The sequence below is a fragment of the Tursiops truncatus genome, chromosome 18 (assembly GCF_011762595.2).
Source record: "Tursiops truncatus isolate mTurTru1 chromosome 18, mTurTru1.mat.Y, whole genome shotgun sequence".
NCBI lineage: Eukaryota > Metazoa > Chordata > Mammalia > Artiodactyla > Delphinidae > Tursiops > Tursiops truncatus.
Window position 1 is genome coordinate 18,918,563 of NC_047051.1, and position 25,141 is coordinate 18,943,703.

At 36.7% G+C, this 25,141-nt stretch overlaps 1 protein-coding gene across 10 annotated transcripts in view; it reads right to left on the reverse strand.

Annotated features, from left to right (window-relative positions):
* RB1 (RB transcriptional corepressor 1) overlaps positions 1–25,141 on the reverse strand; it is a 137,488-nt gene that overhangs the window by 111,167 nt on the left and 1,180 nt on the right. For 9 of the 10 annotated variants that reach the window (XM_073795189.1, XM_033843663.2, XM_073795191.1 and 6 more), the window contains one exon: positions 23,285–23,411. In XM_073795189.1, coding sequence (XP_073651290.1) covers positions 23,285–23,411 — 127 coding nt within the window. Of the gene's footprint in view, positions 1–14,679; positions 14,861–23,284; positions 23,412–25,141 lie in introns of those variants that run through there. The other variant, XM_073795193.1, reaches the window with a different exon arrangement.

The following is a 25,141-nucleotide window of genomic DNA, read 5'->3' on the forward strand; positions in this document are numbered from 1 at the left end:
AACCTTCTCCACACCAAAAACATCCATTCCTGGGAATGCTAAGGAATGCTGGAGTTGTGTGTGTGTGTGTGTGTGTGTGTGTGTGTGTGTGTGTGTGTGTGTGTGTGTGTGTAAGAAATCATGTTTATTGACCTCCAGCCCCTGGAAATCACTGATCTGATTTCAATTCCTTTTCCAGAATATCATACAAATGGAATTATACAGTCTGTAGCCTTTTTCGTCTGGCTTCTTTCACTTAGCATAATGCTTCTGAGGACTCATCCATATTGTTGTATCTATAATATTAGTATTTATTCCTTTTAATTGCTGAGTAGCACTCCATTGTATGAATACCACAATTTATTTATCCACTCCAACAGCTGAATACACTGCTATGAATGAGGCTACTAACCCTAGCCTTAAATATTCAACTACAGATCTTTAGGTGGATGTATGTTCTCATTTTTCTTGGGTGAATATCTAAGTTGAGGAATGCTAAGTTCTATATTAAATACAAGTTTAAGTTTATAAGAAACTAGTAAACTGTTTTCTAATGTGGCTGTACCATTTTGCATTCCCACCAGCAACAAATGAGAGTTCCAGCTGCTTCACATCCTCACTAGCACTTAGTTTTTGTTTGTCTGTTCTTGCCTGTTTTTTAGCCATGCTAGTAGGTATGTAATGGTACCTTTTCCCAAGGACTAATGACATTGAGTATTTTTTCAAATCTTACTTAACATCCATATCTCTTCTTTGGTAAAGGGTGTTTTCAAATCTTTTGCCAATTTTCTATTCAGTTGTTTGTCTTATTAAGTTGTAAGAATTAGTTATACATTCTGGATTCAAATCGCTTAACAGATGTGTGTTTTGCAAAAATCTTCACCCAATCTGTGGCTTTTCATTTTCTTAAATATTGTATGCCAGAGAGCATAAGTTTTTAATTTTGATGGAGCTCAATTTATTACTTTGCTTTATAGATCACGCTTTTGGTGGTGCTATCTATGAAATCTTTGCTTAACTCAAGGTCACGAGGATTTTCTCCTATGTCATCTTCTACAAGTTTAGATCTACGATTCATTTGAATTAACTTTTATAAATGGTGCAAGATAGGGATTAAAGTTCTTTTTTTGCATATGGACGTCCAATTGCTCCAGCATCGTTTGTTAAGAGGAATATCCTTCCTCCACTGAATTACCTTAGCACCTCTGTGTGCAAAGACTGACTATATATGTGTGAATTCTATTTCTGGATTCTCTGTTCTGTTCCACTGACCTGCTTGTCTTTCTTTTTACTAGTACTACAATGTCTTGATTACTGTAGCTATGTTTTGTTCTTTTTTAGTTCAGTTTGATTCAAGATTTTTAAATCCGTAAAGGACATCTGATTTACTTCTAATTGTGCAGATTAAGAAATTAAAGACTAGAGTGTTGAGATTTGCTCAACACAGCCAGTCGATGCCACAGACCTAAAACCCAAGTTTCTTAACACTCAATTTAGTATTGTTCCATTTATTTAAGAATATTTCCTTAATTACATTTCTACATTGATGTTCCTAACATTTTCACTACTGAAATCCTTAATCTCATCACCCCACTAAGAGTCCTATACTCTTAACTACTTTACTATTCTGTACTTTTCATTTCTATTTTACTGAGAAGGTTAGAGAATCACAATACCAAAAGCCTCAGCATTTTTCTCCACATCAAATAATTTCTAAACACCATAAACTTCAGTCTTCCTCCAATGTCTCTGCATCTTCAACTTCCTCTTCTGACTTTAACAAATGGACATTCTCCTCCACTCTCAAATTAATATATCTAATCCCTCCGTATCTCCCACTTTGGATCACACTGCCTCTCATCTCCTTCAAGACCTAGTTTATTAATGCTTCCCTCTGTCTTCTGTAATTTCTCTAACACTTCTTTCTAAACACTTATTTCCCTTTAGATAAGCTTGCACCACCTTAAAAAAAGAAAAAAACCTATCCCTGGACTTTATCAAGCTACTGGCCTAACCACACATCTAAACCTCTCACTATTCTCACTATTCACATACATACTCATCATGTACACTCTCACAGTCACACCTACTGCATCCACTGAACACATCTACTATATAAGCACTATTCTACTGACGCTATTCTCGAAGTCTCCAAAGACTGCTCTCTTTCTAAACTGAATGGCCTTTTCTTTGGTTTCATCCACAAAGTCCTGTATACAACATCTAACACCACTGTAATGAAACTTTTTCCCTTAGCTTTTTAGACACTCTAACATCCGCATTCTCTTTATTTCTCCCAACTTTTTCAGTGTTTCCTAATTCCAAGGACTTTTTCCCGGAACCTTCTCTTTTCCTCCACAATCTCATCCACTTCTATAGCACCCTCATCACCTCCATACAGGTGTTTCTCATATCTCATCCTGCTTTCCAGCCCTCACTGCTCTCTCAAGATCCAGGCCCTATTTTCCAATGGCAATTTACAACCTAAAATCTGTAACTGATTTGTTTTCTTGAAAATTTAGTTGAGAATTACGAAATGGGCTCAGAACAGCACCTTAAAAATTGTTAAAACAGAGGAAAAGTAATTTTTACTCAGCCAAAAGAATGACCAATAAATAAATAGAAGGAAAAAATGGGGAAAGGGTAAGAAAAAGCATTTTGCAAAAGAAAAAACAGTAATTTCCAATAAACATATTTTGAAAATACTGAACCTCAGAATAGTGTCAGTTGAAGGACAATTTGCAAATATGCATCAAGATCCTTAAGAGTTCAGTTTTATCTCTAAGAATTTATCCTATGAAAATAATTGGAGTGTTGAGTCAAGATTTAGTGTAATATATGTTCAAAGAATTATTTATAAGAGTAAAAATAGTGGGAAAAGCTTAAATATCTTTAAATAAAACGGTTAAAAAATTATGATAGATCTATATCATGGAATAACATAAAACTCTCAAAACATTTCAAAGATTATAAGGACATGGGAAAATACCAAAGACATGTTAAGAGAAAAAAACACCAGAATACAAAATTCTGTGTATATTTTGACTCCAATTTTGTGAAAAAATTTTAAAAGGAAGGAAAGGCAAATATATATCAAAATGTTAACTATTATCTCTAGGTGGTAGGATTACAAATGATTTTCATTTTCTTCATTAACACTAGATACATTTTCTAAGTTACCTAACAACTATAAAATGGGGGGAAAGTAAGTCAATTTAAAAGTACTAAATTTATATAAAGCAGGAGAGAGAAAAATTAGGAATATTCTTGAGAAAAATCTTTAAAATATTAAAACTGTAATTACAGATACTATAGTTTAAATAGAAATCTACAATCAACACTTAAGAGGCTACCTACTTAAGCTGTCGTTTAATTTAGTTCACCTGAACCACCCAATTGACAACCCCGAATTAGTGATGACTTGTACTTGCTTTATCACAAGCACTAACTTATAAAAGAGCTCCACCAAGTGGTAACATAAATCATCTTGGAAACATCTGAAAAGTAGGTTATCTTACTAGTCATGCTATCATAACCAACATGAATTCAAACTGAAATTTTAAAAGTTAAAAACACTACTGTCTCTTATCTTCCCTTTTTAAAATATCAGCCATGACCAAGATGGAAATAAGCCATAAGTAATATGCTCTTTATCTCAGGGTCAAAAGGATACATCCTTACACTAGATTCATGAGACTGTAATGCATGATTAGCCATAAAGTTACAAGTTAAATGTATTAGAGAAGTAGAGGTGATAAGAGCTGCCTTTATCTTCCACTCCTGGATTTCCTCCTTACCAAGGTTATATGTAGGAGCAAAAGGGATAACATGCTAATATGCCAGAAAATCCTTCCTCTCACTTGCATAATATTAGCCCTCAGCAGTTAGTGTTAAGGAAATTCTTTGATGTGGTCAGAAGAAGCAAAAGGCAAGAGTAGCACAGTCAAGAAGAATGTGAAAGCTCAATCATATCTGTACTCAATCATATTTTTGATACCATATTCAAGGGTGAACACCAACTGAATTAGCCATCCAGCTACACAATGCCTTTGTGGGGAGACAGTTGACTCTACTCCCAGAAAAATATGTACCTGGCAAGTTGAGATTCATCTAGCCTTCTGCCCAAGAATTTAGTACCTGGGGCTCCCTCCTTTAAGAGCTCTTACAGAACTGAATGGATAGGCCAATTTAAGCACTTAAGTAAACTTAAGTTCAGCTTACTTACTTGCTCAATTGTCCATATCTCAACTAGTCTGTAAGCATTTTGAAGGCATAATTATATCTAATACACCGTTATACCCCCAAAAACCCAGTACAACGTCCAGCACTAACTTGATGTTAAATGCACATTTTTTAAAAGAGCAGTAGCAACAGTCATCCCCCCGTATAGGATAGAATGACTTTTTTTTACTCTTTTTCCTCCTAGTATGCTCAGAGAAACAAGCAGCAACTGAATCATGAGTAAAAAATATAAGGTAAGAATACTGGTTCTACTAGTTTCTTTAGCTCCTGATCACACATTGATAACCTAGTGAGTATCAACAGGACTAACTCACACAAACAAATGATACTACAGACCTCATTTCCTAAACATGTGATACATAACTGACCTGGAATTTAGTTTCTAGTCAAGCTCTCTGCTTGCTTTATTGAGTCAAAGGCCCAAAAGATGACCCACCCAAGAAGATATAGCCACAGAGGAGAGAAAACTGCCGCCATATTAAAACAACGACTAATTAATTGGTTTTTCTGTAAAAGATCAATGAAATCGATGTCTACCACTCTTAGAAACAAAGATGAAAAAAACTGAGGAAGTCAACTCCTACAACTCAGATTTAATTATATGTATAAAAGGTATCTTCCAAAGTTTGCATGTCAACTCCTTCTACCAGTATCACATATAATACTTGAAAAAAATGAAAACATAACTAATGAATAAATGAGTTGGCGTTAAAATGAAAGAATCTCAACTGGAAGGGAAATGAAAGGGATCATTGATCATCAAGTCCTGTGGTCTGGGAGTTTCTAGGGTTCCAAATCATAAAATGATAATCTTTGGCAAATGTGCTGAAATTTTTAAAAACTTAAGAGAACCCATATGTTTACTTTCAATAATGCCTCAGTAACTAAAGTACCAAATACTTCACTTTTGCTAGAATTCAATGCAGCAAGGTAACACAATTTACCTTTACATTGATAAAAAACACTGGCTGGCAGCTTTGTATGCCTTGAATAAAACTAGGAAAAATTATTATTTAATAAACTAAGTTTGGTAAACTTCTTAAAACAGATCCAAGGTGGGGAAAATTTGGTGGTTTCTGACTGCAATATATTGATAATTCTGATTCAACTTACCTTAAAAAAAAGTTTGTAGAATGAGAAAATCAGAGCACATATTGAAAAGAGGTAAATTAAAACAGGAAGAGGAATAGGAAATTTTGATAAAATAATTCACTTCAAAGCTCTCCTAAATATCTAGGTCTCATATAAACTTGACTATCTGTTTATAGCTGAACATGTAACAGGCAGAAATAACTACCAATCTGAACATCAATAATTATGAATATCAGGCCTCTAAAACTATAATGCACATAATAAGGAAAACATTAATTAATTCACTGATAGATCATTTACAATCATTTATTTCAAAACAACATATGTTTTATCTAAATTATATTTATATAGAGCATAAAGATGTTTAAAGTACAGAAAAACAAATAGTCCTATTAAATTGAGATTGAAGATATCCTAGCAAACCTGGAAGCCTATAACAATCTCCACAGTCATTCCAATCCTTTGGAAAAGAAGATGCTATATAGTGTGTGATGTATCCTTCTGGTATCTACTTCTAATATGGAGAATAAAACTTAGAGTTCATCCCTATGTTTGTGGGGAATTGAGGGAGGGGTAGTTTTTTAAAAGAAATACATTATAGCTGTTTTCAGTCATTTATATCCTAATATGTACTAAAAAGAATTTTTTTTTAATCTTAGAAAACTATATAAAATAAGACTCCAAAATCCAAAATATGTGGGTAAAGAAATTGGGCTTTTTAGGAAGGATAATTTTGTACCTTATTCTCTAATTCATTTAATTTATTCAGCAAATATTTACTAAATGCCTACCAAGCAGTAAGCACTATTATAACTGCTGGGAATACATCAGTAAACAAAATAAACATTCCTGTTTCCTGGAGCTGACATTTTAGGGGGAAGAGAACGATAATAAACAAAAATCAGTATCTATAAGTAAACTATATACTATGTTTGAAAAAGAGGCCTTCCCTGGTGGCGCAGTGGTTAAGAATCCACCAGCCAATGCAGGAGATACGGGTTCAAGCCCTGGTCCAGGAAGATCCCACATGCTGCGCAGCAACTAAGCCCATGCGCCACAACTACTGAGCCTGCACTCTAGAGCCCGTGCTCTGCAACAAGAGAAGCAACTGCAATGAGAAGCCCGCACACCGCAACAAAGAGTAGCCCCCACTCGCTGCAACTAGAGAAAGCCCATGCACAGCAACAAAGACCCAGTGCAGCCAAAAATAAATAAAATTTAAAAAAGAAAGAGAGAAAAAAGAGCAGGGTATCGTACACTGTTGGTGGGAATGTAAACTGGTGCAGACACTATGGAGAACAGTATGGAGGTTCCTTAAAAAACTAAAAATAGAGCTACCATATGATCCTGCAATTCCACTCCTGGGCATAAATCTGGATAAAACTCTAATTTGAAAAGATACATGCACCCCAATGTTCATACCAATAGCCAACACATGGAAGCAGCCAAGTGTCCATCGACAGATGAATGGATAAAGAAGATGTGGTATATATACACAACTGAATATTACTTAGCCATCAAAAAGAATGAAATAATCCCATCTGCAGCAACATGGATGGACCCAGAGACTATCACACTAAGTGAAGTAAGTCAGACAGACAAAGGCAAGTATCATAAGATATCACTTACATGTGGAATCTAAAAAATGATACAAATGATCTTATGGACAAAACAGAAACAGATTCACAGACACAGAAAACAAACTTATGGTTACCAAAGGGGAAAGAGCTTGGGATTAACAGATACACACTACTATATATAAATTATAAAATAGGTGGACTTCCCTGGTGGCACAGTGGTTATGAATCCACCTGCCAATGCAGGGGACACAGGTTCGATCCCTAGTCTGGGAAGATCCCACATGCCACGGAGCAACTAAGCCCATGCACCACAACTACTGAGCCTGTGCTCTAGAACTCGCGAGCCACAATTACTGAGCCCACGGGCCACAACTACAGAAGCCCACGCGCCTAGAGCCCGTGCTCTGCAACAAGAGAAGTCACCTCAATGAGAAGCACCGCAACAAAGAGTAGCCTGCGCTGGCCACAGCTAGAGAAAGCCCACACGCAGCAACAAAGACCCAATGCAGCCAAAAAAAAAAAAAAATTATAAAATAGGTAAACAACAATGTCCTACTGTACAGCACAGGGAACTATATTCAGTATCTTGTAACAATACACACACGCACACACACGTGCGTAACTGAATCACTTTGCTGTACACTAGAAACCAACACAACATTGTAAACAACTATACTTCAATTTAAAAAAAAGCAGGGTAAAGTGAATAGAGAATTTGAGGGAGAAGTAGGGGCAGATTACAGTATTAAACAGTCTTAGGCCTCACTGGAAAAGTGAGATATCAGCAAAGATTTTATTCTATGAGCAAAGACATAATCTATTAAATTTTTAAAATGTGAATGTCTTCTGACCCAGTGGTTTCACTTCTAGGAATCTACACTACAGCAGTACTCTCATTTGTGCATTAAATGTATATAAAAAGCTATTCACTGCAGCAGTTTGTAGTATCAAATGTTCAAAAATAAACTAAATGTTTGCTAACAGGGGAATATATAAATAAATTACACATCCATACAATGGGAAATACATCCACTAAAAAGATTAAGCTAAACACAGAGGGAGAGGTGCTCTTCAAGATACATCACTACATGAAAAAAGCAAGGTGCAGAAAAATGCAAAAACTAGAAACTTTTATTAGCTGCCTACAGAGGAAAAGCAGGCAGCTTAGGGGAAAGAATGAGAGAGACTTCTCACTGTTTACATTTTTATTTCTTTTGAATCTTGAACCATCTGAATCTACTGCCTATTTCAAACACACTGATAATAAATTGGCTAAAAAGTGTAAGTAAATAATAAGACCTCAGTGAGGTAAAATAAAAATCCTTTGTGTGTGTGGGTGTGAAAGGGGAAGTGAGGAAGGGTTGAAGGGATAGAATGAGCAAAAAATTTATCAGTGGTTATTTCTACAGAAGTGGGAATACAAAGAGAGCAATGGATATTCACTTTTCACTCTATTACTATAAAATTTTTTAAAACAAGTACATTTGAGTTTTGAATATATATGGGTGTGTGTTTATATATGAATATATATATTTTTGAAATGCTGAAAGGGAAATATAGAAATGGTGGGAGAAAATGACAAGATGTTAGTATCTGAAAAACTACATACTACGCCTTGAAAGGTGGAATTCAAAACAGTAGACAATAAGTTATAAGATTCATAATGACCACAAAATAAAATAAAATAAAATAAAATAAAATAGCTTCTCAGAAGAAGCCTAGCTAGTCTTCATTCAGAGATGAGAGTAAAATTCCTTCCATGGATCCTCAGAAAGAAGAAAATACACTGCAGTAAACAATACTGGCCAACAGTAAAAACTTTCATGAAGAAAAAGCAATTTTAAAAGTAGGAAGTCAAATTATATATTATTATAACAATTATATATAATTATATGTTAGATATATCTGAGTAGTTCATGATGAACTTTAATAATGTTATCCAACATTTATATTACGTTTAAAACATTAAATGGTAAAAAGGATAGGAAGGAAATGGTTTGATTAAATTTTTTAGAGAATAGAAGAGAAAAAACAATAAAACCAAAGACTGGTTTTTTGAAAAAACCAACAAAATAGAGAAGCTTTTAGTTAAATTGATCAAGAAAAAAGAAAGACTCAAATTAGCTAAAATTAGGAATGAAATAAGGACATTAAGACCAACATTACAGAAATAAAAAAAGAATTATAACAGGAATGCTATGAACAACTGCATGCTGACAAATTAGATAACACAGATGAAATGGACAAATTTCTAAAAAGATCCAACTCCAAAAGAGTTGGACCAAAACCAACTCAAAAAGAAACTGACATCTGAAAAGACCTCCAACAAGGTAAGAGGTTGGATTAGTAATTTTAAAACTTCTACACAGAGAAAAGTCCAGGCTCAGATGGTTTCACTGGTGAATTCTACCAAATATTTAAAGTAGAATTAATATCAAGTCACCAAATTGCTCCATAAAAACTGAAGAGGAGGAAACATTTCCCAACTCCTTCTGTGAGAGGTCAGTACTACCCTGACACTAAAATCATACAAAGACATTACAAGGAAAGAAAATAGAGACCAAAATTTCTTATGAACATATGCATAAAAATTGTCAACAAAGGGCTTCCCTGGTGGCGCAGTGATTAAGAATCTGCCTGCCAATTCCAGAGACACAGGTTCATGCCCTGGCCCAGGAAGATCTCACATGCCATGGAGTAACTAAGCCCGTGCACCACAACTACTGAGCCTGAGCTCTAGAACTCGCAAGCCACAACTACTGAGCCCACGTGCCACAACTACTGAAGCCTGTGCACCTAGAGCATGTGCTCCGCAACAAGAGAAGCCACAACAATGAGAAGCCCGCATACTGCAATGAAGAGTAGTCCCCGCTCACCACAACTAGAGAAAGCCCGTGCATAGAAACAAAGACCCAACACAGCCAAAAAAAAAAAAAAATCCTCAACAAAATACGAGGAAACCAAATTTACAAATATATAAAAAGAATTACAGACTATGACCAAGTGGGATTTTTAGGATAAGACCCACTTTATCCTAAAAATGCAATGTTGTTTAAAATCTTAAAATAATATAATACATTATATCAATAAGGAGAAAAAAACATATGATTATCTCAATAGATGCAGAAAAATCATTTGACAAAATCCAAAATCATTTGACAAAACACTCAATACGACAGGAATAAAAGGGAACGTCCTCAACCTGACAAAGGCATCGACAAAAAGCCCACATCATAAATAATGGTAAAAGACTGAATGTTCTTCCCCCTAAGATAAGGAAAAAGACAACAATGTATTGAAGGTTCTAGCCAGGGCAATTAGGGAAGAAAAAGAAATAAAAGGCATCCAGATTATAAAGGAAGAAGTAAAACTATCTCTATTTTCAGACAATATGATCTTGTATTCAGAAAATTCTAAGGAATACACTAAAAAACTATTTGAATTAAAATATGAATTCAGCAAGTTTGCAGCATACAAAATCAACATGCAAAAGTCAACTGTATTTCTATACACCAGCAATGAATAAACCAAAAACCAAAAACAAATTCCATTTATAACAGAATCAGTAAGAATAAAATACTTAGGAATAATATTTTAATTGCAAGACTTGTACTCTAAAAACTAAAAATACTGTTGAAAAATTAAAGAATATCTCAATAAATGGAAAGACATTTCATGCTCATGCATCTCAAGATAATATTGTTAAGATGGCAATACTCCCCAAATTAATCTAGAGATTCAGTATAACCTCTACTGAAATCTCAACTGTCTTTCTGAAAGAAACTGACAAATTGATCCTAAAACTCATATGAAGAGAGAATTCTGGGAAGACGGCAGAGTAGGAAGCACTAGAAATCTGTCTCCCCACCCAGACAACAGTTGCACTGGCAGAATCTGTCGGATATAACTATTCTGGAACTCTGGAGTCTATTAAAGGCTTACAACTTCCAGGGGAAGGCAAAGAAGGTGAATGATAGTTAATTTCTGTCAATTTCAGCTCTGAACACAGTAACAGGTACCCATAGCCAACTGTCACCCACATGGCAGGCAACTATGCACATGTTCCTGGAACAGCCTGCACAGAATCTGCAGGAGCCAGGGTGTGCAGAAAGGACCCAGTCCTCCAAATTTCACAGATCTGTGCTCTGATCACTTATCACTGCTCATCACGGAAGAGCAGGCAAAGAGGTGGGGGCTACTGTTGTTGCACCTCTCCCATTGTTGTAAGCACCTCTCCCTCTAGTTGAAGTGACTGCCAGGAGATTTAAAAAGTTGGCACCTTCCCCCTACTCTTCATTTTTTTCTCTTTTTCCTCTTTTGGGAGTCAGACATTGGACTAAGACATTCAAAAGTAACCAAATAAATGGAGGAAATTAGAAAGTCACACTGCACACCCAAGAAAGGCACAGAATCAGAAAAGGCCTGAGAAGACCTTAAGTTTATACTTCAGGCTGATCCCTGGCACAGACATAGCCTACAACAATCAAAACCAAACCAAACAAAAATGAAAACAAACAAACAAACAGCAAACTCTAGGGAAGTGGGGAGAATGTGATATCAGACTTACCACATTATTAGATTCAAATGTCCAGTTTTCAACAAAAAAATGACAATGCATACAAAGAACAAGAAAGTATGGCTCATTTAAAGGAAAAAAAAGTTGGCCAAAAGAAAGTATCCTTGAAAAAGATTTCATGGCAGATTTACTAGATGAAAATTTTAAAACAAGTGTCTTAAAGATGCTCAAAGAACTAAAGGAAGATATGTCAAGAAAATGATGTACAAACAAAATGGAAATATCAATAGATAGAACCTAAAAAAGAAGTCTCTAGAAATTCTGGAGCTGAAAAGTATAATAACCAAAATGAAAAATTCACTACAGAGATTCAGAGATAGATTTGAGAAAGCAGAAGCAAGAAACAACAAACTTGAAGACAGGACAATGTACTGAGTCTAAGAAACAGAAAGAAAAAATCTGAAGAAAAGCGAACAGAGACTAAGGGACCTGTAAGACACCATTAAGTGGAACAACATATGCATTATGGGAGTTCCAGAAGAAGAGAGAGAAAAAAGAAACGGAAAATATTTTTTAAAATAATGGCCAAAATTTCCAAAATGTGATGAAAGACATGAATATAAGCATCCAAGAAGCTTAAACTCCAAGTAGGATGAACTCAAAGGGACCCATTCCAAGACATATTATAAGCAAGCTGTCAGTCCCAAGGACAAAGGGAGAATTTTTTTTTTTTTTTTTTTTTTTTTGGTATGCGGGCCTCTCACTGTTGTGGCCTCTCTCGTTGCAGAGCACAGGCTCCGGATGCGCAGGCTCAGTGGCCATGGCTCATGGGCCCAGCCACTCCGCGGCATGTGGGATCTTCCCGGACCAGGGCACAAACCCGTGTCCCCTGCATCAGCAGGCGGACTGTCAACCACTGCACCACCAGGGAAGCCTACAAAGGGAGAATTTTTAAAGCAGCAAGAAAGAAGAAAGCCATCATGTATAAAGGATCTTCAATAAGATTATCTGCAGATTTCTCATCAGAAACTCTGAAGGCCAGAAGGCAGTATTCAGAAGGAGCTGATGTATTCAATGTGCTAAATGAAAAAAACTGTCAGCCAGGATTGCAATAGGCAGCAAAACTGTCCTTCAAAAGTGAGGAAAAAATTAAGACATTCTTAGATAAACAAAAGTTGAGGAAGATAATTATCATTACCACTATATATATCCTATGAGCAATGCTAAAAGGAGTCCTGCAGGTTGAAATTAAAGGACTAAAGTCAGTAACTCAAAGCCATATGAAGAAATAAAAATCTCAGTAAAAGTATATACATGGGCAGGACTTCCTGGGTGGTGCAGTGGTTAAGGATCTGCTTGCCAATGCAGGGGACACAGGTTCAATCCCTGGTCCAGAAAGATCCCACATGCCTCAGAGCAACTATACCCGTGAGCCACAAATACTCTGTGCTCTACAAATACCTGCGCTCTAGAGCCTGCAAGCCACAACTACTGAAGCGTGCGTGCCTAGAGCCCATGCTCAGCAACAAGAGAAGCCACTGCAATGAGAAGCCTGCGCACTGCAACGAAAAGTAGCCCCCACTCGCCACAACTAGAGAAAGCCTGTGCACAGCAACAAAGACCCACCGCAGCCAAAGATAAATAAAATAAATAAATTTTTAAAATAGGCAATTGCAGGGCTTCCCTGGTGGCACAGTGGTTGAGAGTCCGCCTGCCAATGCAGGGGACACGGGTTTGTGCCCTGGTCCAGGAAGATCCCACATGCCGCGGAGCGGCTGGGCCCATGAGCCATGGCCGCTGAGCCTGCGCGTCCGGAGCCTGTGCTCCGCAATGGGAGAGGCCACAACAGTGAGAGGCCCGTGTACCGCAAAAAAAAAAAAAAAAAGGACAATTGCAAAAGATATTATTATTGTAATAATAATGTATAACTTCACTTTTTGTTTTCTATATAATTTAAGAGACTGATGCATTAAAAATTATTAGTTTATGTTTTTGGACTCTCAATATAAAAAGACATAATTTTGTGACATCAACAACTGAAAGGAGTATGGACAGGACGGTTGAAGAAGCATAATTTTCTATGTTATTGAAGTTAAGCTTGAATAAATTCAAATTAGAGTGTTAAAACTTTAGGATGTTAAATGTAATCTCCATGGTAACTACAAAGAAAACAATGAAAGAATATACACAAAAGGAAATAAGAAAGGAATTTAAACATTTCAATAAAAAAGCCAGCTAAACACAAAAGAATTAGTGAAAACAGAAAATCAACAGAAAATCCAAGGAAACCAAAATCTGTTACTTTGAAAAGATCAATAAAATCAATAAGCCTATAGTCAGATTAACTACAAAAAGAGAGTGAAAGAGAAGACACAAATTACTCATAACAGAAATGTATGTGACTGTTTTTCTCTAGCTGCCTTTTCTCTTTAACTTTTGCCATTTTAATTATGATACGTCTTGGGTTCATATTGTTTGGGACTCTGGGTGTTTCCTGCACCTGGATATCTGTTTCATTGTCTAAGTTTGGGAAGTTTTCAGCCATAATTCCAACAATTACATTTTCTATCCTTTCTCTCTCTCTTCTCCTTCTGGGACCCCTATATTGTGAATTTTAGTGCACCTGATATTGTCCCAAAGGTTCCTTATTCTTCTCATTTTTTAAAATCTGTTTTTTTTTTTGCTGTTCTGACTGGGTGATTTCCGTTATTCTTTCAGATCCCTTACACATTCTCCTGTATCACCTAACCTGCTGTTAATTCTCTCTAGTGTGTTTTTCATTTCAGTTGTTGTGTTCTTCAGGTTTGTTTTTTTTTTTTTTTTTTTTTTTTTTGCGGTACACGGGCCTCTCACTGTTCTGGCCTCTCCCCTTGCGGAGCACAGGCTCCGGACGCGCAGGCTCAGTGGCCATGGCTCACGGGCCCAGCCACTCCGCGGCATGTGGGATCTTCCTGGACCGGGGCACGAACCTGTGTCCCCTGCATCGGCAGGTGGACTCTGTGCCACCAGGAAAGCCCCCTGACTGGTTTTTTTTTGTGTGTAGTTCCTTGTTAAAATTCTCACTGTGTTCATCTATTCTTTTCCCCAGTTCTGTTAGCATACTTATTACTATCGCTTTGAATTCTTTATCAGGTATTTACCTCTGTTTCATTAGAGTCTGTTTTTTTCCCCCCAGGGTTTTTTTCTTGCTCTTTCATTTGAAACATACTCCTCTGTCTTCTCATTTTGTTTAACTTTCTCTGTCGCCATGAAATTAGGTGAAGCAGTTACCTCTCCCAGTCTTGAAGGCAGGTCCTCATGTGGGAATGTCTCTATGCAGTCTGCATGTGTCCAGTTGCTTTGGTAGGAGTGCTGCTGGATCTGAAGTGAGCACAGTCTGGATCTTCCCTCAGGGTGTGCTGGCAGCCAACACTTTGGTAGGAGGTAGGGCTGAAGTTGGAGTGGCTAGTCAGAGCTGGGGTTTCTCTGCTCAATGGCTGTCACCGCCCTGTGAGAGGTGGGGTGGGGCTCAAGGGGCTGGAACAGGAGTCCTGAGGGAACTGGGTTTCGGCTAGGTGGGTGGCAGTCCCTGCCTTGGTTTGGGGCTCATCCAGGGCTCGAGGGCATGGGGCTGTACTTCTGTGCTGATTTCACTCTCCCCACCCTCTGGTGCACATGCCTTGGTTAGAGGCTGGGTCAGGGCTTGAGGGGCTGGTGCCATGCCACTGACCTGGTTTTGCTCCCTTCTAGGTGTGAGCAGGGGCACACAATCCTGCGATGGCGGGCTCCACCCTAGAGCTACTTTCGCTCCCTCTTGAGTGTGTGTAAGGAAGCCTCACTTGAGCGACAACATTCTCCGCCCGGGATCTGGTTTCACTCCCCGCCGAGTGTACACACTGACACACATGCTGGTAATGGCTGCCTCCACAGTCAGAGACAGGGGCTGGGTCCAAGCAGGCTTGGATCCCTCCACGTGTGCGCACTCTCATCAACAGCCTGCGCCTTAGTCGGGTGCAGCACCAGAGCAAGAGGCGCTGGAGCAGGAACCCTGTGCAGGCTGGGGAGTACACTGGGGCGGTCCTGAGAAGCCGGCCAGAGCCCCAGGAAGTTTTCCATCTGCTGCCTCTGTGCTGTGACTGGGAGGAAGCAAGTCTGTGCATGCTCTTCAAAAGCGGTGTCTCGGTTTCTTATATCTCTCCAGTAAGCCCCACTGATTTTCAAACCAGTTAAGGGGGTCATCTTCCCAGCACTGGACCCTTGGGCTAGGATGCCTAATATGTGGCTCAAATCCCTCACTCCCTCAGGGATAATTCCCAAGCCTGTGACATCCCCTTCCTCTTGTGTCCCCCACAGCAGGTACAGGTCCCGACCGGATTGCTTCTCCTCCCTTCCTACCAGCCTTCGTGTGGTTCTTCCTTTACAGCCTTGGTTGTAGAAGAGTCATCTTGCTAGTCCCCGGGTCGATTTCACCAAACATCGCTCTGTATGTAGTTCTGGTTTTGATGTGTTCAAGTGAGTGAAGGTGAGCCCGTGTCCTTTAACTCCATCTTGATCTCTCTCTCCTCCCTCCGTACAGTTTTTCACAGCGGCTGCACCGATATACATTCTTACCAACAGTGTACTAGGGTTCCCTTTTCTCTACATTCTCACCAACACTTGTTATTTCTTGTCTTTTTGATAATAGCCATTCTAACAGATGTGAGTGATATTTTATTATGGCTTGATTTGCATTTTCCCAATGATTAGAGATGTTAAGCACCTTTTCATGTACCTGTAAGTCATCCATATGTCTTCTATGGAAATATGTCTATTCTGTTCCTCTGCCCAGTTTTTAACTGGACTGTTTGTTCTTTATGTATTTTGGATATTAACCCCTTATCAGATATATGATTTGCAAATATTTTCTCCCAATTGGTAGGTTGCCTTTTCATTTTGTTGACGCTTTGCTTTCCTGTACAGAAGCTTTTTATTTTGACGTAGTCCTACTTGTTTATTTTTGCTTTTGTTGCCTTTGCTTTTGGTGTCAAATTCAAAAAATCATCGCCAAGACTGATGTCAAGGAGCTTACCACCTGTTTTCTTCTAGGAGTTTACGGTTTCTTATGTTCAAGTCTTTAATCCTCTTCAAGCTCGTTTTTGTCTATGGTGTGAGACAGTGAGTTTCATTTTGTGCATGTGGCCGTCCAGTTTTCCCGGCACCCTTTATTGAAGACACTGTCTTACCCCTGTTGTATATTCTTGGCTCCTTTTGTCACAAATTAATTGACCACATATGTGTGTGGGTTTATTTCTGGGCTCTCTATTCTTTTCCATTGATCTATGTGTCTGTTTGAATGCTAATCCCATTCCATTCTGATTAATGTAGCTTTGTAATATAGTTTGAAGTCAGGAAGTATGATAGCAATGATACTTAGATACAATACCAACCAAAGGCATGATTCAGAAAAGAATTTATAAACCAGACTTTATTAAAATTAAATATTTCTGCTCTGTGAAAGACACTGTCAAGATAATGAGAAGTCAAGCCACAGAATGGGAGAAAATATTGGCAAAAGATATATCTGAAAAGGACTGTTACCCAAAATACATAAACTCCTCCTAAAACTCCTCCTAAAACAATAAGAAAATAAACAGCAGATTTAAAAATTGGCACAAGGTGTAGTCACCGCTCCAAAGAAGATGTACAGATGGCAAGTAAGCATATGAAAAGATGTTCAGCATCACATATCATTAGAGAATTGCAAATTAAAACAATGAGAGAGCACACCTATTAGAATGGTCAAAATTCAAAACACTGACAACACCAAATGCTGGGAAGAATGTGAAACAATAAGAACTTTCATTAATGATACAGCCACTCTGGATATAATCTGGACGTTTCTTACAAAAATAAACGTACTCTTACCATAGGATCTTACCACAGGATCCAGCAATCACACTCCTTGGTGTTTACTTAAAGAGTGGAAAACTGATGTCCACACAAAAACCTATACACGAATGTTCACAGCAGCTTTATTCATAATAGCTAAAACCTATGAACAGCACATCCATCTTTCAGTAAATGAATGATTAAACAAACTGTGGTCCAGCCATACCATGGAATACTACCAAAAAAAAAAAAACAACGAACAAACTATTTGCAATGGGCTGAATTGTGCTCCCCCCACAAAATTCCTATGTTGCAGCCCTAACCCCAAGTACCTGAGAATGTAACTGTATTTGGAGACAGGGTCTCAAAGAGGTACAGTAAGTTGAAATGAGGACAGAAGTGTGGGCCTTACTGAATCTGACTAGCATCCTTACATGAACAGGAAATCTGACACACAAAAAGGCGCCAGGGATACGCGCACAGGAAAACCATTCCAGAACATAAGGAGAAGGCAGCCATCTGCAAGCCAAGGAGAGAGACCTCAGAAGAAACCAAAGCTGCCCAGCTCTTATCTTGGATTTCCAGCCTCCAAAACTGTGAGAAAATACATTTCTGCTGTCTAAGCCACCCAGTCTGTAGTATTTTGTTACAGCAGCCTTAGCAAACTAATATACTGACATATAACATCACTGTATCTCCAGGGAATTAAGCTGAATGAAAAAAGACAATTCCAAAGGTTAAATACTATATGACCTCACATCCAATTCATTCTTGATGTTACAAAATACAGTTAACCCTTGAAGAACATGGCTATGAACTCTGTGCATCCACTTACAGGCAGACTTTTTTCAGTAGTAAATACTATACTACTACGTGACCTAAGGTTGGCTGAACCTTCAGATGTGAAACTGCGGAAACAGAGGAACCTTGTATAGGAAGGAACTGCATATGCGGATTGTTGACTGTATAGAGGGTTGGCGCCCCTAACCCGCACACTGTTCAAGGGTCAACAGTATGTCATAATATCATTGAGTAAAGATCTTATTAAATGTCTATGTACAGTCAAACTGGGCTATTGGTACTGTCAAGATAATACTTGAAAAGATGATTATAATCATTGGTCACCTTTACAGAATGTTACAAAACAAACTCATCAGCTTGAAAACTAGTCAATAAAAGCAAAGAATAAAGCACTTATCCTACCTTTCCTGAATAATCTGTACTTCAGAATAAGAATAATTGATGGAGGAAAGTTTCCATTTACAGAAGAATTACAGCTAATAATTGAAAACGGAATGATAAAGTTATCAGTTCACCATTTAGCAACCCCTGATGGATCTAGTCAATGGTCATCAATAATAGCTTACATCAAAAAAAGAAAAAAAAAGAGAGAGAGATAGCAAGACATTATGTGTCTACTAACAGTCATACACAACAACATCTCTGAAGTATTTCTTCTGGAAAATATCAAACCAGGATCTGATCAGGCCTCTAGATCCATTTCTAGGAAACACAGAGAATTAGCAAATATGTTAAACAATGAAGGAGGTACAATCTGTAAAATACACACAGTAAGAAATTCCACAGGATAAACAATCCAGTTTCTTCAACAAATAAATTGAAAAAAAAAAAGAAAGAAAAGAAAAGAAAGGAAAAGGGGGAGGGAAGGAAGACGTGAAACCAACAGATTAAAAGATTTAAGACACAAGTCAACCAATCATACTGTATGGACCTTATTTAAATCCTCATTAGAGCATACTGAAAAAAAAAAGAACTTATGAAACAATCAAGAAAATTTGAACGCTGGATACTTGATATTAAGGAATTTTCATTAATTTTGTCAGGTGTGATGAACTGTGGTCATTTTTTTAAGAGTTCTTATTTTTTTCCCCATACATACTGAAATATGTACAGATGAAACATCATATCTGGGATACTTTAAAATAATCTGGGGTCAGGGAGAAATAGAGTTTGGCTATGACTGATAACTGCTGAAGCTGGCTAAGAGGTATATGAGAAGTCATACTATTTTCTCTACCTACTTTTATAAATATCTGCAATTCTCCATAACAAAATGTTTTAAAAAATTAATCTGAGGACTGGAAACAGAAATAAAAGAAGCTGCAAATATCCTACAACTGTAATACAAATATAACGTTCACGTACATGTTCTGAAGTGCACTTGGCTCAGCAACATCCACATACAATCAGGATACCAGCACCATCGCCAAACAGAAAGGGTACATATATTACTAAGGACTAGAAAACTACAGGTAAAGGGACCTTTCACTACACATAATTTTAAAATAGATATTCTGCTTTCTAAGGTTAGTAACAAACCCCTTCATATTTCTGCAGTATAGCTTAACTGGAATGCCTAGTATTACTCCAATTCCAAACTATTTTTTTCAATTATCTTTCTAAATATAATGACCTATAAAAATGCCTCTATCAAGGGCAATATATTTCAAAGCCCTTGAATACATACACACAAAAAACATATACAAACACACATACACACACACACATACACATGCAAAGCCCAAAGAAACTGACATTCAGACATCATTTCTGCTTTGCAGATGAGCAAACAGAGACTGGAGAATTAAACAATTTGCCTAAAATCATATAGCTACATTACAACTACAAAGTTTTTTGCTCTGAGGTCCAAGGTCTTTTCTATTCTACCACACTGTCATTCAAGACACAGAAAGAAAACCAAAATTCCAACAACTGATTCACCATAAGTCACAGTATGAAAAGCATTCCTGGCCAATTTCTTGATGGAAAGTTCCTTATTTTATTCATATGCTATAAGCAGCACGAACACAATCTAATCTTACAACAGCAATCACCTATTACATACTTACTAAACATTTATACAAGGAGAAATTTCTAGACAAAATACCACAAACCTTTCCTTTAAAAGAATTAATGTATGCTTTCATGTATGCATAAACAACTTCTTTTACTCTGAAGATCTCAATGTGGATTTTAGCAAAAATACTCCATCAGAATCACTATACATCCATTTAAAACTTCAACCATTTTAACTGATTCTTAAATTTTCCTAAAAAAATATTAATGTAAGATTTTCTGCAGTAATTCTTAAGTCAAATAATTCCTCTTGCATGACCTAATATAGGCACTCATTTACACTAATAAGTGCTTTATATGCATGAATTTATTTAATCCACAAAATAACTCCACGTTCCAAAAATCATTGTTAGTTCCCTTTACAAATAAAAAACTGAGGCTTGGAGATTTTAGGTAACTTTTCGAGATCACAGAGCCAGTATATGGTAGATCTGAGACTTGAGTCAGTCCAGTCTGATGACAAATCCTTGCTCTTAACCCATCCTCTATTTCAATAAACATTATCTATTTTCAGTTGCCAAAAAGTGCCCTAAGTTACCACATTCCTCTTCTTGTTTCAAAGAAGACAGCCAATCGCAACTAGAATGGCTGCATAGGAAACAGGTTCATTTTGTCATTCATTCGCTTCTCAGCACACACTGGCTCATATTCTCCCTTAGAAATTACTGTATAAATGAAGGTTAAATTATCAGGTCAACCCTCAAAAACTTAACTATCACTTAAAATAAGATTTCTATGCAAAAGTCTGGTGAATTATAACAGGACAACACAACATCATCCAGTCGTACCCAACAAAAAGGTACCCCAAATCCCAAAGGCAACATGAAATTCCTTTCTTGTCTTCCTCAGCACACAACCAGGAATGACTGCACATGTCCTAGTCCCCATCATGAGCTCCATCAGGAGATGAGTTTTAAAGTGTGCCAGTTCCCGTAGAAAGCAGGGAAAAGGGTAGGATACAAAAGCAGTAACATTTATTCATATATATATATATATACACATATATATGTATATATATACACATATATATATTCATATATATGAAATGTTACTTTTATATATATAAAATATACATATATTTTATATATATATATATAGTATATATATATATTCAAGTCTGAAGCCCAAAACTATTAACTGCTACAGTTCAGTTAAAAAAAAAAAAAAAAAGTTTTCTGTGAACGAGCCCGAAAATCTAACTACCATATTGTACTTGCAAAGAGATTTGGAACACAACCAGCTTAAAAGTTGGAAACTATCTATACTCACCAAACTCTCTACAATCAAATACCCCTTCTCAACTTTCTGAAAACTAAAAGCCTAGTATTTATGGAAGAGAGAGAAGTGAAGGACTCTTTAACGGCATGCACAGAAACAGCTCTGTACATGAAGTACCCAAATCAGTGGAAATATACATTAGGTCCTTTGGGATGATACCAATAATATCATTCATCCAAGATACTTCAAGTATTCCTTTTTAGTATGGAGTTCTTGAATATGTCCAGATCTTTGGAACTGTGAGATTTGTTTTCTCCTTTTTTTTGTTACCAGGTGCTATGGACTGAATGCTTGTGTCCCCCCAAAATTCATATGCTGAAAACCTCATACCCAATGTGATGTTATTAGGGGATGAGGCCTTCAGGAGTGATTAGGTCAGGAGGGCAGAGCCCTCATGAATGGAATTGGTGCCCTTATAAAAGAAGCCAGTAAAAGCTCCCACCCACTCTGCCAAGTGAGGCCAGTGACAACGCACTATCTGTGAACAAGTAAGTGGGCCGTCACCAGACACAGAATCTGCCAGCACCATGATCTTGGTCTTCCCAGCCTCCAGAACTGTGAGAAATAAATTTCTATTGTTTATCAGCTACCCAGTTTATGGTATTTGTTATAATAGTCCAAATAGACTAAGACATCAGAGATTTTTTTAATGGTTTTAAATAGTTATTTTTATGGGATGTACATAAGCACATTTTGTTGCATTGATCTGATCAGTAAAAAAAGACATACATGTACTCTACTACAATACTGATGAGAAAGTAAACTCATGTAAAGTGTCTGGAGTGCAATTTAGCAATAATTACCAAGAGTTTTATACATGTTCATAGCTTTTGACTCAGTAATTCAACTTGTAAGAATGTATTCTAATAATCAGAGATTGGTTCATGAATTTATTTAACAAGTTATCACAGACTTACTTTCTGCCAGGCATCACTCTTACGAATAAGGATGTTTAATCACATTATTTTACAGCTCCAAAGTTGGAGGAAAAAATGTCATATAACAGTAAGAGTTAACAAATTAAAATACATATAATGAATAAAATATTACACTACCACTGGAAACTACATTATCAAATATCAAAAAATATTTAATAACATAAGAAAATGCTCATATGTTAAAAAAAAATTTTTTAAACAAGATACAAACCTATATGTAACTACATGTACCTACATATAACTACATGTATGGGATCATACATGTAGTTATATACAGTATGCTTTAGATCTTATTAGTCAGGGTCCTTGGTTAAGTTACTTAACCTTGCTCTACTTCAGTGTCTTCATCTATAAAATGAAGGTTTTACATTTTACATGTAAAATAAAGATTTTATATTTCACATCTTAACGGATTGTCAAATGGGTTCTTTGAAAAGTGTTTATAATATTCCCCAGCACATATAAAGCATCAATAATTATTTGCTGGTGGTATACACATACAGATGCAAAGAAAAAATGGAAGAAATATTTCAAAATATTACCAAATATCCTGAATTCTAAGGCAATCAGGAAATTTGAACACTATTATGAGATACTAAAAATTATTTTATAAGATATAAAAAATTATTTTATGAGGTATAAAATTATTTTATGAGGCATTTTTTGTTTTTTAAAAAGTCTTTATAGCAGACAGAAGTATTTATGAGTAAAATATGATACCTAAAATTTGCTTTAAAATACTTTGGTGGGGAGCCTACATGGAGAGTTTTGGGTTCTTTTTAATTTTTAATGTTATCAGAAGTAAATTGCCCCTGGGTAATAGAATTGTTACTAGCTTTGCTTTATATTTTCCATTTTCTAAATTTTCTACAGTGATTAAAAATTATTTTTAAAATTAGAAAAATGTTTTCAAAAAATTTTAAGACAATCCTTACCAAGACTCCATCCACAGATGAAACCTTCTCCCAAGTTAACCAAGCTCTTTCTCTGACATGATCTGGTATCCTTAATTTCTGACATAATGCAGTAAAATCAGGTTCTTCAGTTTCTTCAAACTCAAGCCTACCAAATGAAAATATACATGTAATAGGCACATACTTACAATCAAGTTAATTAAATATTTGTTTCAATATTTTGCATATAATAGCACTATCCTGAAAGAAAGCATCACTAAATACTTTAGGATCTTGTTTATCTTTGAAAAAAATTACACTTAGAATTTGAACATATGTTTATCTTCTTCAGTCTTTCCAAAACAAGAATACCACACAGCGAAAAATGTCTGCTGGTCTGGTGAATCACATACTTTAGAGCAGCAAAATAGCCTTGTGAAGGAAAGTAAGTACAATAGCTAAAACTGTTTGGGAAAGCTGGGATGATACTAGCCAAGAGGAAAGCCTTAGATAATATTACAAAATCAATTCAATATCAGTAACTTTGCTAAAATACAATCAATGTTTCATTTAATCTACCTACTAGTATTTCTTACATGATGACCAAATTCAGCCTTTTCTTCTTGATCTTTCTTAACCAAGACAAGCAGTCAAAAAATTCTTCTTGCCTAATTCTTTTTCATTCACTTAACGTCTATTTGACATCTAATAATAATAATAGTAGTACGAGGCATAGCTTACAGTTTTTTAGTATTTGCTATGGCCCCATACAAAGTACCCTGGATGAAGGTAGACGGAACCCCACATCAGCCCTATTAGGTAAGTACTCTTATTATCCTTGTTTTACAGATAAGTACCAAATCAGAAAAGTTAAAAGTACTCACCTGAGATCACAGCCAGTAAATGGGAAACCCTGATATAAACCCAATAACCTAACTCTATAATCCATGCCCCTGACCACTATTCCAGACTGCCAACCCTACTTCAAAACATAATTACCTTTTGGTTATCTCAAGAATGAAGATGGTATGTTGTTCCTAGTGATGGTTTCCCTTACAACTGTATCACTTAAGCCAGAGATAATACAGTAGCAGGAAGACCTCAACTCTCAAAGTAGACATGGGCTCTGTCACTGGAAATGCAGTTGGACTGGGCCCTGAATCCATCCCAAGTAAGTTTCTCGGCTTCAGATTGCCAGGCAGTGGTTCTATCCTTGTTAAGTAGTTAACCTGTAGAGTTTGATAGCCCATGCTAAGGAAACATTTTATGGGTAAGGATAATCAAGAACAGACTGCATGGTTTTGACTTACAGGAGAATTTTTGATAGTTCCATCATTTAAAGGTATATAAAATACAGTTTTGCAAAATAAAAGAAACAAAGTCTCTTTTCCCTGGTGATGGCCAGAACTTCAATATTTCTGGTTACCCTACAATAATCAAGAATGCTTCCAAGCTCTGTGGATAACATGGGGTTCTTTACAGTAGACTTCACTGCATTTTACAAAGGGAAACTGGAAAGTACTGTATATATCAGTCTAATCAGAAACGAATGTCTTCTCCCAGAACATCCCTGGGCTTTTTTTTTTTTTTAAACTAGCGAGAATGATTTTTAATTAATACATAAGACAGTCTAAATATATGCATTTCGAATAGCTTTTCACAAGCCATTTCCAAAGCCCATTCCAATCTTTAACAATTTGTCCCGAATTCTGTTAGTGTCTGGGGAGATAAGAGAAATAGGACTTGCTGATAGACTAGAACTGCAGGAGGGAGTACTGAGGGACAGAAAGGTGTCCCATTCCCTTGAAACTAATGTGTAGTCTCAAAGTAGGGCTAGTGCTGACAATAATAATGACAACTGTATTCGTTCAATCTTGGGTTCTAACCATAAAGCATCAC